We start from the raw sequence: 14,482 nt of genomic DNA on the forward strand, positions 1-14,482 counted from the left end.
AGAAATACTGGTGTTTATATATATATATATATTAGCAATTTTGTTCAATAAAATTACACTTTGCCCTCGTAAAAATTTCATTGATTTTTTTAAAAGTAATGCTATAACCACAAACTTTTCTACAACATTTTTACAAACTATTGAAGTAGCAAATTAATATTGGTTCGCATTTGCATCCACCGCTTATACCACTTTTTTTTTTTTTTTTTAGAAGAATGCTAAAACCACAATTTTTTTACAAACTGCTGATTTGGTGGGCAATTATTGGTAAGTAAAAAGTGGTATTAGTGGTGAACTCAGATGAAAATCAATAAGAGTTTGCCACATTAACAATTTGTAAAAATATTGTAAAATAATTTTTCTATAGCATTGCTTTTTATTTATTAATAATCACTCACTACACCAGCAATTTATAAAAGAAAATTATAACTCTACAATTGTCTTCCTTTTAAAGACCATAAAAAAAATTATAGATCTAAAATCTAAAACAAAATATACCAAAAAAAAAAAAAAACAAACAAACAAACAAACAAACTAATAGCAAAACTAAAAAAAATTAAGCCCGAGCAACCAATTGTACCCAAAAACCAACAACTCATTCATTTTAAAAACTTCAAATAAAATTATTTTTTTATTGATAAATAAAACTTCAAACAATCAAGTAAGAGTAGGGTCAGAACCGCAACAACTCACAAACAACCAAACAGCAAAAGGAACTTAGGCCCGTAAAATATGGAAAATTATTAAATACTCCTAGAGTACCATAAATGCGTACTCCCTCTTCTTACATGAATTGTAAGTCCCATCATAAATTTAATTAGTAAGACCTACACAAGGGCGTAGCCATGAATTTGTACTTGGGGGGCCAAATTGCAATATTGATAGAAAAATCATAATTCATAAATTTATAAATAAAAAATGTTCAACTTTGATATATTGTTAATGGGGATAAAAGCTCAAATTCATATATTGGGTCTTGCGCCTTATTTGAGGATGTGGGTACGTCCGAGAAGGAGTAAATGATTAGAGAAGACCCCGGAGTGGAGAATCACGTAAGGAGATGGTAAATGAATATAGTCTAAGGAGCGTATCCTTCTCAGATATGAGGAATATTGGTCAAGCAAATACCTAGGCAGTTTGGGTGACCTTCCAGGGAGTTCCAACGATAAGGATGAACTTCAGGCACATATGAAGATGATAAGAATAGATAAATATCTAAGGAAAAAGCTGCTACCACCGCATTAAATGCACTACAGCAACTTTTCTTACTGCATTTATGTAAAGAAGACCCCTAAATAGTGCAGCCATAGCTGCCATCACTCATGGAGAACTAAAGAAGATACCTGATGGGACATATACTCAAGTGAATGCTTAGATGAAGAACAAGTGTACAATCAAGATACTCTGAAAGAAAACTATATAAATGTAAAAGACCTCTCATGAGAAGGGGATCGAAAAAGATAGAAAGAGAAGGGAAAGGAAAATTTACTGTAACTCTAAGAATTGTATTAACCTTTTAAACAATAGTTTATCTCCTCGGACATCAGTTTATTCAAGTTTCAAGTGTGTTTTTGTACTTGTTCATCTTTCAAATCTTTATTAACCGTTGTTGAATTCACAAACAGCCCAGTTCTTTCACCCACTCTCTACAAATTCATTGTATTGGGCTTATTGAGCTCACATCCCATATTTTTTGGGTTTGGGATACAAATCTTGACCCTACATTGTCATATTCTTAAATATTAATGGAAGTACAAAAGGCAGTCTATTTTACTATACATATATACAAAAATTTGCATACTTTTATTTTAAGCACCATCAACCCATCATTATCCATAACACTGAAAATTTTCTTATTTTTTAATGAATTATTTAGCTCCTAATTTCAATTTTTTTAAAAAAAATGATGATGTAGAAAGAGATATAATATATTATCATATAGCAATACAACAAATTGAACAACTTAATAAACAAAGCATATTCATAAAACCAAATGACCATTATCATATATATAAAAAGCATAAATCTAAATGCCCATATGATATTGAAAAAACAAACAAACCTGAAATACTAAGACATAAGAAGAAGCTGAAACTGAAAGCAAATATGGATAGTTTTTTTAGATGAAAGAAGTTTATTTGATTTCTACCCTTATTGAGAAGAGAGTTAATGTGTTTAGTCAACAATGAGAGTAAAGAAACATGAGGCAATGTAGGCTTGTATCAGGAGGAGAAAAAGTAGCAATGATTACTTCTATTTTCTTTGAGAATCCCGTAGGTGGCTTCTTGAGATTGAGAATGATGAAAAAAAAAAAAGAGTAAATTTTTGTTTGAAAATGAGTGGTAAAAGATGATTTTTTGAGGGTGTGGATTATTGTCTATTGGATATTTGGATTGATAGCAAATCATTTAGACAATTGGGAGAGCTAACTAGTATTTTATTTGAGGACTTTGGGTTATCTATTAGACTAAGTAGAGATCTTGGAAAGAATTGGGAGGACCGGTCATTATTTTCTAAGGGGCATAGCCTTTTACTTATTTTTTGCTATCAAGCTCATAGCCTAACAGTAGAAGAAATCAAAATTTTGGGGGGCCAAGGGACAACGTAGTTTCGTTCTTAGACTTACACTTATATGAGAAAGAAGAATATGCATTTATAGTATTCTGAGAGTACTCAATAAATATTCACAAACTCTACGGATGAATGCAAAACTCCCCTGAATGTTTTGTTTTGTTTTTTTTTTTTTTTTTTTTTTTTTTGAAAGGCGTAAAATGTTTTGTTTGAAAACTATTCAGCCCAAACATACATGAATATAGTCGCAATTTATTGTTTTGGTTAAATAAAGCCCATATACATATAAATCTGCACTTTCTCCATCACACAAAAAAAAGCCCATAATTCAAAGTGGGCTTTTGAATCAAATTTAGGGTTTAGTTCTTTAAAAACCCTAACCTCCTCTCTGTCTCTCACTCGCCGTTTGCTCCTTCGCCTCCTCTGGTACTCTCTCTCTCTCTCTCTCTGCGTTAGATCTATCAGTGTATTAATTTGTTAAGAAAAAAAAGCATAAATGGTTTTTGTTTTGAAATTTAAATTTCAAACCCTCTAATTTTGATGAGAAAAATCACTTCAAATGCGTCTAAATTGTGTATGAAGGTTAATAATTTGAATTTATTTTTTTCTTTATTTCTTGTGGGTATTTTGTTGGTTTAAATTAGAAGTCAATTTGAAATTCAGAATTCTGGATCTTATTTTATTTCTGGGTCAGTTTCTTACTTATTGGTTATTTTTGGGTTAAATTAAAAACCACTTCAAATGGAGTGTAAATTGTGCACGGGGATTAATAACCTGAAGTTTCTTTCTTTATTTTTTGTGGGTATTTGCTTAAAGTAGAAAATCAATTTGAAATTCAGAAATTTGGATCTTTTTTCATTTCTGGGTCTGATTCTTACTTACTGGTTATTGGGGTTTTTTTTTTTCCTTGGATTTAATTTGGTTTTGTTGCTTCAGATTTACTAAGCTGTTTGAAGAAGCACTTGACACGTACTAGCCAACATGCAGAACGAAGAGGGAGTTATTACTGAGCTTTACATTCCTAGGAAATGGTATTCAATTTCATTGAGTTAATCATATATTATGATTTTATTTTGTTTTTTATATTGGTTTTTGGACTATGTTTTGTTATTGGTTTTGGCTAATTAATAGTATTATGAATGCAGCTCGGCCACCAACAGGCTGATTACCGCAAAGGACCACGCCTCCGTTCAGATCAATGTAGGCCATTTGGATGAGAATGGTGTGTACAACGGCCATTTCTCCACCTTTGCTCTCTGCGGTTATGTCCGGGCTCAGGTTTGTTATGGTTTTAAAAGTTTTTGTACTTGTTGTGAAGCATTTTGTGATAATAGTTTGTGTAACTGCTTTGATTTTAGTTTATTTTATGTGCAGTTGAGGAGTGTTGGAACTGATTTGCTTGTTTTTGTTTTGTTGAATGGTTCTTGTAGTGGTATTGGTTGTAATTTGATTCTGTGAGATTCTTAATGTGAATAAATGACCTTGCTTTCTGTTTTATATAGTTTACCCGCGTTGTTCTGATAACACTACTTCATGTGTTTGAATTGTGCAATCCAATGAACTTTAGCTCAAATGGGGCTTCCTGTTAGTTCTGGTTGATCTATGGTTTGAAGATTGTTGAAATTGAAACCTCCTTTGACTCTATCATAGGGTTTGATAACTCTGAATGTTGAAGCAAGGACTGCAGTTTTGTTATTAATATTCTTAGTTATTCTTAAAAGAAAGATTATAGGTTTTCTTTTCTGATATCTATCCTGTAGTTGAACCATTAGAATCCTAAATTGAGGTCTTTCAGATTTTACAATGTGGGGTAACTTGGTCTTCTTAAAATTTACATCCTCATCAATTAAATATGAAGGTAGGACTCCCATTAAAATCCACAGATGTTCAGTTGAAGCAAATTGGAAGAAAAAAGATGTACAATTGATCAAACCTTGTGGATTTATGTAGGACTGTAATTCAGGCATTATAACTTATTTTATTGTCAAGTTTATGGATAGGAATACTTCTGTCTTTCATGAAATGCTTTTTATGTTCTATAGATTTTGAATATGTTTTTAATTCGTAATTTTGACCGTTTATACTTGTTCTTTTTGTTTTCTTTACAGGGAGATGCAGACAGTGGGCTGGACCGTCTCTGGCAGAAGAAGAAAGCCGAAGTCCGACAACAGTAGAACAAGAGACAGTAGATCAAAAAGGGAGAGACTCAAGTTTGCTTTTGTTTGTGAAATTTTGCTTAGAGAAAAGACAATGTTGTCTGTTGATGTTGAGTACTTTTAATCATTTATTCAAAATATTACAACTAGCTTTAGCTCTTCCATGTGTTGCTGTTTTAATGTGGTTGTTCAACAATTAAAATATTTATGCTAATGTGTTAAGGTCCTTTCTACACATATCTCGATTTGCTTATTGAACTATTGCTAAACGTGGCCAATAAGGCAGTTTCTTTGAACTCGTTAGGGTGCAGTCTAATGGTTGGAGCCTTGGTCTGAGTTATGAACCAAGACATCTTGGGTTTGATCCCCATTAGGAGTCACCCCAGAATTACTAGATACACGATTTTGGCAGATGGGGCCATATATCCATGGTTTATTGGTCCAAATTGGTCTACACGTCATTAAAAATAATAATAATAATAATAATGAGGAAGTTGCTTTGAGATGGTGTTTAAATTGTGACGTGCATTTATTTTGGTTTTTGAGATTTCTTTTCAAGATTTTAGATTTTAATGGCTAATTTTTCTGTTACCGGTATATGTTTGATTCATACCAGCTAGTAGAGGTCTTTCATTGTTATTTGGTTGCATATGTTTTGCCTTGCATATTCTGTTCAAAGCATAGGATATCCTGTGGATCTTCAAGTGATTGTGGGTTGATGATTTTCTCTTTTGTGATAATTTTAATTTGCACAAGATGTCCTGTGGATCTTCAAGTGATTTTGGGGTTGGGTAGATGATTTTCCCTTTTGTGATAATTTGATTGTTACGGGAATGAGGGATTTAATCCTAAGGTCGATTTGGGTTACAAAGTTATGCCAGCCTCTATTTGGGTTTACAAAGTTATTGTCATAAGAACAAAATTTACGTACAGGACCTTAAAGAAGTGCTTTGTTGTGAAAATCTTGACGGCATAACATTTATCTAAATGATATTGTGGACCTCTAAATTGAATTTATTTTACATTGGTTGCTGTGATGGAATTAAAACCTCTAAATTGATAAATTATCTATTTCGAGAAAGTCCAGACTACAGTTAATAAATTATGATTACTAATTTCATCTATCAATAAAACTAATTCATAACCCAACTAATCCTAATTCGAACTAATTTATTTTTATGAATAAAACGTATCTCTAAACTAGCACTCAAAATAAATAGATTTCATCAGATTAGCAAGCAAAATATGTAGATTACATCAGACTTGTCTATCAATTGCTGTGGCTTATACAATTTTATCTAATTCTGCTTCAGTTCCTACTTGAAACTTTCATCAAACTTTATTGATCAAGATCCTCCACAATTTTTGCTTCAAAACCAAGGGTTAGATCATGTTGTAACCTAGGCACTTTTAAGTGGATGAAGAGTACCACGAGCTTTGGTAAAGTGGATGATACCAAGCTAGTGGTACTCTTCGTCCACTTGCTCATCCCTTAAAAGGTGTGAAGAGGAAGCATTTCTTTCTCATGTGAGACAACAAAATTGCCTAAGTTACAACATGGTCTAGCCCTTGACCTTGAAGCAAAAATTGTCCCCACAATTGTTGATGATTTACAATAGTATAGAGTATAGTTTTCTTTAAACCGATTTAAAATTCCTAGCTAAAATTGAATTTCCTATATCTTACTGAAATCCAATTCCGATTCAATGTATGCAATGTTGGAAACTTCAGGTGCAATTTCCGATGCAATTTCCTATATCTTACTGAGTTGTGGGTTTTGACTAGCTGGGCTCAATTCACGTGACGTGACTGGTGAAAAAAAAAAAAAAAAAAAAAAGATGAAAATTGTATTTGACGCGTCTATGTTCTGACTCTCCGATTATTTAGTTTTCATGTATGGATTCACATTCAGTGCAATTGCTATGGTATTGCACGGTGTGCAATTCACCCTAGGTATTGCACTTGATGTGAATCCTTCATGTATCTTTAATCTGAAAGAAAACAGGAGAAAACTAGGGACTTTGAAACAGGAGAGAAGCCGCTTCCTATTTAGTGAACCTATATAGTATTACATTCACACAGATTTTTTTTTTTTTTTTTTTTTATGGAAGTGATTTTAAATTAAACTTTACACTTTTTGAAACTTTAGACTTTGTTTATCACTTCTTGAAATCTCAAATTTAATTGGTTATTTTTTTTAAAAATACTAGGTATTAATTTTCATCCGCTATTCATATTGGAACAATGTTACATTCACAAAAAATTTAGTTAAATTGATAAATTTTTACTTATTCTACTGACATTATATTTCACAAATTACTAAAAATAATTTGCCACATAAGTAGGTGAGAAATATTTTGTTTTTAGACTTTCTCATTTGCATGAGTAATGCTATATCGTAACATTTTTAATTTTTCACAACAAATCCAATGTGGTTATTATTAAAGGTTCTAATCTAGGTCTAGAGAAATCTCAAAAACCAAAATAAATGATTTTTTGTGAAAGTGTTGCGAAAACTTCACCGCACATAACATTTCTCTCGGGTCTATCATTGAGATTATAACTTAAACCTAGAATTTAATGGGAAATTGACATGAAAATGTTGTGTTACTTACCATTTCTCCGTTCATAGTGCGCCTATCGCTTTCACGCTTTTCAAATAACCCTCGAATTTGACCATTACAAATAATAGCTAGTATATAAGTGTAGGCTTGCCCCTCCAATTCAACAAAAACAATTAGGAAACGGCTTCTCAAACAGTAAAACACAAAAATTCCTTTTTGAAACTTTAGACTTTGTTTATCACTTCTTGAAATCTCAAATTTAATTTGTTACTTTTATTTAAAGAATTATGAGGCACTAATTTTCATCCACTATTCATATTAGAACAATGCTACATTCACAAAAAATTTAGTTAAGTTAATAAATTTTTACTTATTCTACTAACATTATATTTCACAAATTACTAAAAACAAATTGCAAGTGTGAAATATTTTGTCTTTAAACTTTTTCATTCACATGAATAATGCTATATTGTAACCTTTTTAAATTTTCACAACAAATTCAACGTAACTATTGTTAATGGTTGTAATTTGAGTGTAGTATAATCTCTAAAACCAAAATACTAAATTAGCTGTGAAAGTATTGCGAAAACTTGGGCCTTAGCATTTCTTCGTTCATAGTGCGCCTATCGCTTTCACACTATTTCGAAGAGCCCGCGAATTTGACCATTACAAATAATAGCCAGTATATAGGTGCAGGCTTCCCCCTTCCAATTCAACAACAACAAAAACACAATTAAGAAACGGCTTCTCAAACAGTAAACACATAAACTCCTTTATCCAAAGAAGAAGCAGTTTTGAAGTCTCAGTCTCAGCCATGGATGTGAGTGTGACGAAGCTGGATTACTTCGACGACATGTCCAAACTTCATTCCAACACCACACTCCTCTCCTACATCAAGGTCAGTCATCACTTCTTTTTTTTTTTTTTCTTAGCTTTTCCCAAACACAGCCTTATATACAAATTTTCACAATTTAAATAAAAATTGAAGGGCGAAGAAGATGGTCGAGACGCTTTGATATTAGAGTCAACGATCTTTTACCCACAAGGTGGTGGTCAACCTGCCGACACTGGCTTCATCCAATTTGCCGATTCCGATTGTAAATTCATTGTTCGAGATGTTCGCTCCAAAGACGGAATTGTAAGTTCAAACCTAACAACAACAATCATCACTTCTTTTTTTTTTTTTTCTTAGCTTTTCCCAAACACAGCCTTATATACAAATTTTCACAATTTAAATAAAAATTGAAGGGCGAAGAAGATGGTCGAGACGCTTTGATATTAGAGTCAACGATCTTTTACCCACAAGGTGGTGGTCAACCTGCCGACACTGGCTTCATCCAATTTGCCGATTCCGATTGTAAATTCATTGTTCGAGATGTTCGCTCCAAAGACGGAATTGTAAGTTCAAACCTAACAACAACAACAACAAAAAAAAGGAATTCAATCCCTCTTTTCTGTTTTCAACAAAGTTTAGCTACAAAATGTGTTGTTTAATCAATATCTTTTTATTAGATAAATTCACCATTTGGATTACGTTTTCTTTTTATAATTTCTGTGATTACAAAATTTCTAAAAAATTAAAGATCAATAGTAAATAACATTATAAAATATAAGTTTTTAGATCTCATAGTAAATAACATTCGATTAACCCAAAATTTGATATATTTATTAAGAGTGTAAAGAACATGCAATCTAACGGTTAAATTTTCAAAATATGTTATATGTAGTAAATTTTGTAACTAAATTTTGTTCTTTTGTTTTTGTTTCAATAATTTAATACTTGTTTTATGAATGCAAATTAAGCTCTTTTTTTAATTATTTAAATTTAGCTGCTATGATTGTAACACAGTTCTATATAGTAAAGATGAATTTTATGCAGTTGATGTAGGCTGCTTAGGCAAAACTTAACGTTAAGTTGAATTAAGATATTTTAGAGTTTCTAAGGTAACTCCCACTGTTCTTAAAATCTTATCCATCCATGTTGAAACGAGTGGATTAGATTTTATCACATCATCAACAATTTAAAGAAACATTGATTATCGCCTTTTTGGCATCTAATGAAATTATTAATAAGGTGGTAAAATCCAATCCACCCGTTTCGAAATGATTAGAATGGATTTTATGAACTTTTCGGTGGAGTTACTACCTTAAGAAATCTAGAGAATCTTGTTAAGTTTTTTTCTTATGTTTTCTATTTCTCTCACTCATGATCCCAACAACAATTCTAATATGGAAACGGAGTTATGTCTCATCAATTATAACCATATCAATATTGTTCCTCTATTAAATTTATTTGAGGTCACTTTTTTAACATGTTAACGTGCCACATTAGCATGTTGTTTAATTTCCTTAATAGAATGGAACATAAGAACAAATTTGATACTTTTCATTGAGTTTTTTTTCAAGAATGAACTTAAGACAATTAAAATCGAATCTTGGGCTATCTCAAGGACGATGAAATGTTTAAGCCTTTTTTAAATTAATTAATTTTGATTTGTTCTGTAATTGAAATTTAATAGGTTTTTCATTATGGGTTCATTGAGAATTCTGGCGGGGAATCAGAGATGAAGCTTGAAAAAGGGAAGGAAGCCTTGTTATATGTGGATGAGTCAAGGCGCAAGCTAAATTCTAGGTATTATAAAGCATTCAAAAAAATGGGATTAAGTGGATTATAAATTTGAATGAGTTATATTATTGTTGATTCTACTTAAGGCTTATATAATATGTCAGATAATTGTCACTTTTTTTTTAAGAACATTACGAAGCCTGTTGTTTTACTATTTTCAAAATGCTAGAAATCGAGACAATCATGTTGGTATATTTGAGATGATGTTTTTGATAGTTTTATTGATTATACTATTTGCTAGATGCATTAAGTAATTTAGGATTGAAAAATTACTTGAATTTTGACCTACAGTATTGGATCTTATTGAAAAGTCTGTCTATACATAACTGTAATGTTTTGATCTTTGTATTTTCAGAAACGTGGTATTTATTGAAACAAACTTGAATGTTTGGTCATTTATATGTCACTGTTAGATTTTCAGAGAGAGAAAAAAAAAATCATACCCTTTCTGATCTTTAAGCTTTTCGTCTTTATCTTGTGCAGGTTACACTCAGCTGGGCATTTGATTGACGCATGCTTGCAAAAAGTGGGATTGGGTCATTTAGAGCCAACCAAAGGATACCATTTCCCTGATGGGTATGGTTTTGACCTGTATTTTTTGTGTATATTCTACGTTTCCAATGAAAACAGACTTAGATCAAAAAATAAGTTTCCCTTGACAAGAGCTAATCATGTTAAAAGCTTCAAAGGACATTAGATATATGTTTTTTTTTTTTTAATAAATATTTTTATCTGATGCTTCCACTGACTAATAGTTTTGAGACCATGTTGTCAAAAGTAATTGGACATATGTCCAAATACTTTGTTGTTCAGTTAGTGAAACACTGTAGGAGGGAATAACCAAGCAAACTTAAGCTTGACTAGCTATGTGTACCTACCATTTATTTTCTATATTAACATAGTTGTGTTGTAAAGATGTTGTCTTTGTTTCAGAATAATTTTTCTTGGAATTAGCATTGAATGTTGCACTTTTTGCCAGGCCTTTTGTTGAGTATAAAGGTACAGTTCCACAAAATGAAATGCAAGGTAAACAAAAGGATATAGAGCTGGAAGCTAATGCGTTAATATCTGAAGGAGGGAAAGTAAGTTTTTTTATTTGTAAATTTACTTGCCTTATGTAGCATTTAATTTCTGAAATTCTTTTATCACATTGATTTAGGTTTCTGTTGCTATACTACCATATGAAGAAGCTTTTGAGCAATGTGGAGGATCCCTTCCAGATTATATTCCCAAGGTCAGGCTGTGAAAAATCAATATGCAAACAATTAGTTTTCCAATTCTGCTTTTCTTTGCAGAGTATAAGTTGCCCTATGTCCTATGTCAATGCCTTTGGTTTTGGAAGAAATATGACTTTTGGGGGGCTACGAATATGGTTTGTCGAATTTTTCTTTTGAGGTCAATGTGAGGATGTTGTAAGAGAGAAAAAGAGATCACTGCAATCACCATCAGTACCCTATAAAGGATGTGGTGGATTAGTACATTTACTTAATTTATTTCTCTGCACATAATTTTCTGGGGTTCTATCCACATGGGGGACAAGCATGCATAACTATTTGCTTGTTGTCCATATGATGGTTTTTTGCTTTTGCTAAATGGTCAATTAGCCCTATAGTTTTGTACATACAAATATCATGTCTGACTTCAATTTAGTTACAGTAGGTTGTAAGATCTGTAGTACAGAGAGCATCCCTGATGTGTCTGCATGTTAGCATTAAAAGTGGCTAGGCCATACACATTTTCTTGAAGAAAACCATGTCATCTAATCTCAGGCCTTATATTAGGCTGCTTTTCTTCATGAGGTCATAGAGGTTGTTTCATTTTACTGTTACAATTTCTTAAATAGTAAGTGCAGCTTATTTTTGCATCTCTTGCAGGGCAGCACACCTCGTATTGTGAAGTTAGGAAACAGTCCTGGTGGCCCCTGTGGTGGGACTCATGTTTCTGATATTTCTGAAATTGGGATTTTAAAGGTACTGAATCAATTTGTCGTGGGACTCATCTCTTCCTTTCATGTTCACTTTTTCTGATGATGTCTTACGAGATGTTTCTATAGCTGTGATCATAACCTATTCCAAACATGCCATGCTATACAAGAGAATGTGATATAGTGAATTTACTAGCTGCGATCATAACCTATTCCAAACATGTCATGCTATAAAAGAGAATGTGATATAGTGAATTTACCCTTATTAGACACCGTTCAAGATCAGCAGTAACATATTAGAAGCACAGGGGTTCATCTGCCTAGTTGATGGCTTCAGTTTTGCATTTTTAATTTTATTATGTTTGATAATTCCACCTTTGAGGTCATGGACTTTCCTGCTGTTGTAGCATTCAGATCATTTTACTAATCAAATAAATGCATGAATTTGTTGTGATCTGAGATTTAGTTTTGCCTATGTAAATACTTAAGCATCATTATCCCATAAGACACAAGGCGCTGACCTAGGATGCACGGATACTCCACTTTTGCTTATGTACCCTTATCTGATACATATTGTACCGATATCATACCAGATGCCTCTAAGATATGTACCCAGATTTTTTTTTTTTTTTAAAATAAAAAAAGTGCCAATATGTCCAGGACGTGCCTGTGATACAGCTTGGATACTGTTGTAACCCAACCCCCAATAATGTGAGATAGCCCAAACTTGTAAGAATTTTTATTTATATTTTTCATATATTGGTTTCAATGTTGAACAGAACACTTATCTATTTATATTTTTTTACACACTCTTTTGGATCTTGTTTTGTATTATAGACATCATTTAATGGCCATTGATTCACTTTATTATCCATTATTGCTCCTTAAATTGATACATACTTAACAATATGTGTAACATAAATGCTTAACTATATATAAGAAATATAAATAAAATATATTTAATAAGTAATTAATACATGTATCCCCAACATATCGTACCAGTACCTGTGCATCTTAGGTGCTGACACAATGGTCTCCAATTCTACACTACTACTAGTCTACTAATACATTTGGTTAGGCATCCCATGTGGATATTAGATGTTCAAATTGTAACAATTAAGATTTTGAATGTTCGTAACTTGACTCTTATCATCTTAGCAACTGTAATGGAATTCATTAGCCAAATATAAAATAATTGCTTTCTTATTCTGTCACTAAGAAAAAATTGTTCACTAGTTGCTCATGCCTTGCATGTAATGCGATGTCTGAGATATGGGTCAGAGAGCAAATTTTGCTCAACATTAATACATAAACCTTGCTAATGGATAATCATCTTCGAGTGCCAGAATTGGGATGTCCATTGCATCCATTGATGTACTTGGCAAACTACCAGTTCCTGCAATTACCTGATCCAATAACTTGACTGAGCAAGTGGGTGACCGTATTTATAAGGATTTTGTTCACTTTAATTAAGCATTCTCTTTGTAGTATTGCAGAGCTTATAAAATGATTGACATGTATTCAAGTCATTTGCCCAAACATGGATGAATAAACCATGTTTATTGAGGCCTTATTTTTCTGGTCACGCCATGTTCCTTTAATATGCTTTCATTGACTTTATACATTTATTGTCCAGGTTTCTCAAATTCGGTCAAAGAAGGGAATGACAAAAGTATTTTACAATGTTGGGTCCTAATTTATGGCGACCGTACAAAGTTCTGCAACTTATGGTAAAGAAATACTATACAGAACTTCATTCTTGATGCCTACATTAATTAGCTGATTAGATGTGATTATGTGACATCAATATTAGATGAAATATATGGTCAGCCCCATTTATGTACTTTATTGGAGACTAAGGGGAATTCAATGTTTGCGAATCTGAACAAATGCTTGTAATGATGCCTATGTACTAAGAAATTGTTACATAAACTTCCACTTGTAGTTCATACTCTCTCTCTCTCTTTCTCATAATCATTATATATATATATATATATATATTATCTCAGATAAGTAAGGTAGCCATCATTTTGGTGATATGGTTGTTAAGATTGTCCTTCCTTCTATATCTATTTTTGATGGCCCTTTTCTTTTGGAGCACAGATTGAGTTCATGATGCAGTTGCATTTGATTCAGGTTTCAGATTCAATTTGCATTTTATAATTTGCAAATTGACAAACAAGTATGGTGTTTAAACTAATCTTCTTTAGCATCTTTGTCTTCTGACAGTTCTTTAATCCTTTGTGGGGATAGGCTTGGTACTTGATCTTAGCCAACCAAGGCTGCTGTAATTTTCCAATGCCAGTTATTGGCTGTAAATATATTGGCACCTGTAAAATGTGAATCATCCATGCGACTCTGCCTGTACACACTAGATTAAGAAAAGCATTTTCTTTCTGATCCACCAATTACAAAATCTTAGATAGGGACATTTTTCTGGTTGATGTTCAAAGGAGATATGGATTCTATCTTCTTAGCATTAGATAATAGCAATTGCACAGTATGATGAATGTTTGCCTTAGAAGAAAATGTGGTTTGCTAGTTTTTGCCTCCCTTTTCTTCATCCTTAGGCTCAAGCAAACTTCATTACTTTCCTCATAAGAGACTCGTAGACAGGTGAATTGGTTGGTTGCTTGGTTGC

General features: G+C 32.3%; 2 protein-coding genes across 2 annotated transcripts; both read left to right on the forward strand.

The window, feature by feature from the left end:
* Positions 1–2,868: 2,868 nt before the first annotated feature.
* On the forward strand, positions 2,869–4,964 carry LOC111988471 (small ribosomal subunit protein eS21y). The gene is made up of 4 exons (XM_024020272.2): positions 2,869–2,997; positions 3,508–3,602; positions 3,717–3,849; positions 4,680–4,964. Exons 2-4 carry the CDS (start codon positions 3,553–3,555, stop codon positions 4,743–4,745), a joined length of 249 nt encoding a protein of 82 aa, XP_023876040.1. The 5' UTR covers positions 2,869–2,997; positions 3,508–3,552; the 3' UTR covers positions 4,746–4,964.
* Positions 4,965–7,997: 3,033 nt separating this feature from the next.
* LOC111988495 (uncharacterized) lies at positions 7,998–13,790 on the forward strand. The gene is made up of 8 exons (XM_065780318.1): positions 7,998–8,189; positions 8,280–8,429; positions 9,811–9,923; positions 10,401–10,493; positions 10,897–10,999; positions 11,077–11,151; positions 11,792–11,887; positions 13,478–13,790. The coding sequence occupies exons 1-8, from the start codon at positions 8,106–8,108 to the stop codon at positions 13,535–13,537; spliced, it is 774 nt and encodes a 257-aa protein (XP_065636390.1). The 5' UTR covers positions 7,998–8,105; the 3' UTR covers positions 13,538–13,790.
* The last annotated feature ends 692 nt before the right edge of the window (positions 13,791–14,482 follow it).

This window comes from Quercus suber, unplaced genomic scaffold, assembly GCF_002906115.3.
Source record: "Quercus suber isolate HL8 unplaced genomic scaffold, Cork oak 2.0 scaffold_232, whole genome shotgun sequence".
Taxonomy (NCBI): Eukaryota; Viridiplantae; Streptophyta; class Magnoliopsida; order Fagales; family Fagaceae; genus Quercus; species Quercus suber.

Coding starts and splice junctions, on each gene's coding strand:
- LOC111988471 (XM_024020272.2), top strand. CDS start 3,553: ATGCAGAACGAAGAGGGAGTTATTACTGAGCTTTACATTCCTAGGAAA. Junction 3,603..3,716: donor CTTTACATTCCTAGGAAATG/GTATTCAATTTC, acceptor TTATGAATGCAG/CTCGGCCACCAACAGGCTGA. Junction 3,850..4,679: donor GCGGTTATGTCCGGGCTCAG/GTTTGTTATGGT, acceptor TTTTCTTTACAG/GGAGATGCAGACAGTGGGCT.
- LOC111988495 (XM_065780318.1), top strand. CDS start 8,106: ATGGATGTGAGTGTGACGAAGCTGGATTACTTCGACGACATGTCCAAA. Junction 10,494..10,896: donor GGATACCATTTCCCTGATGG/GTATGGTTTTGA, acceptor ACTTTTTGCCAG/GCCTTTTGTTGAGTATAAAG. Junction 11,000..11,076: donor TAATATCTGAAGGAGGGAAA/GTAAGTTTTTTT, acceptor ACATTGATTTAG/GTTTCTGTTGCTATACTACC.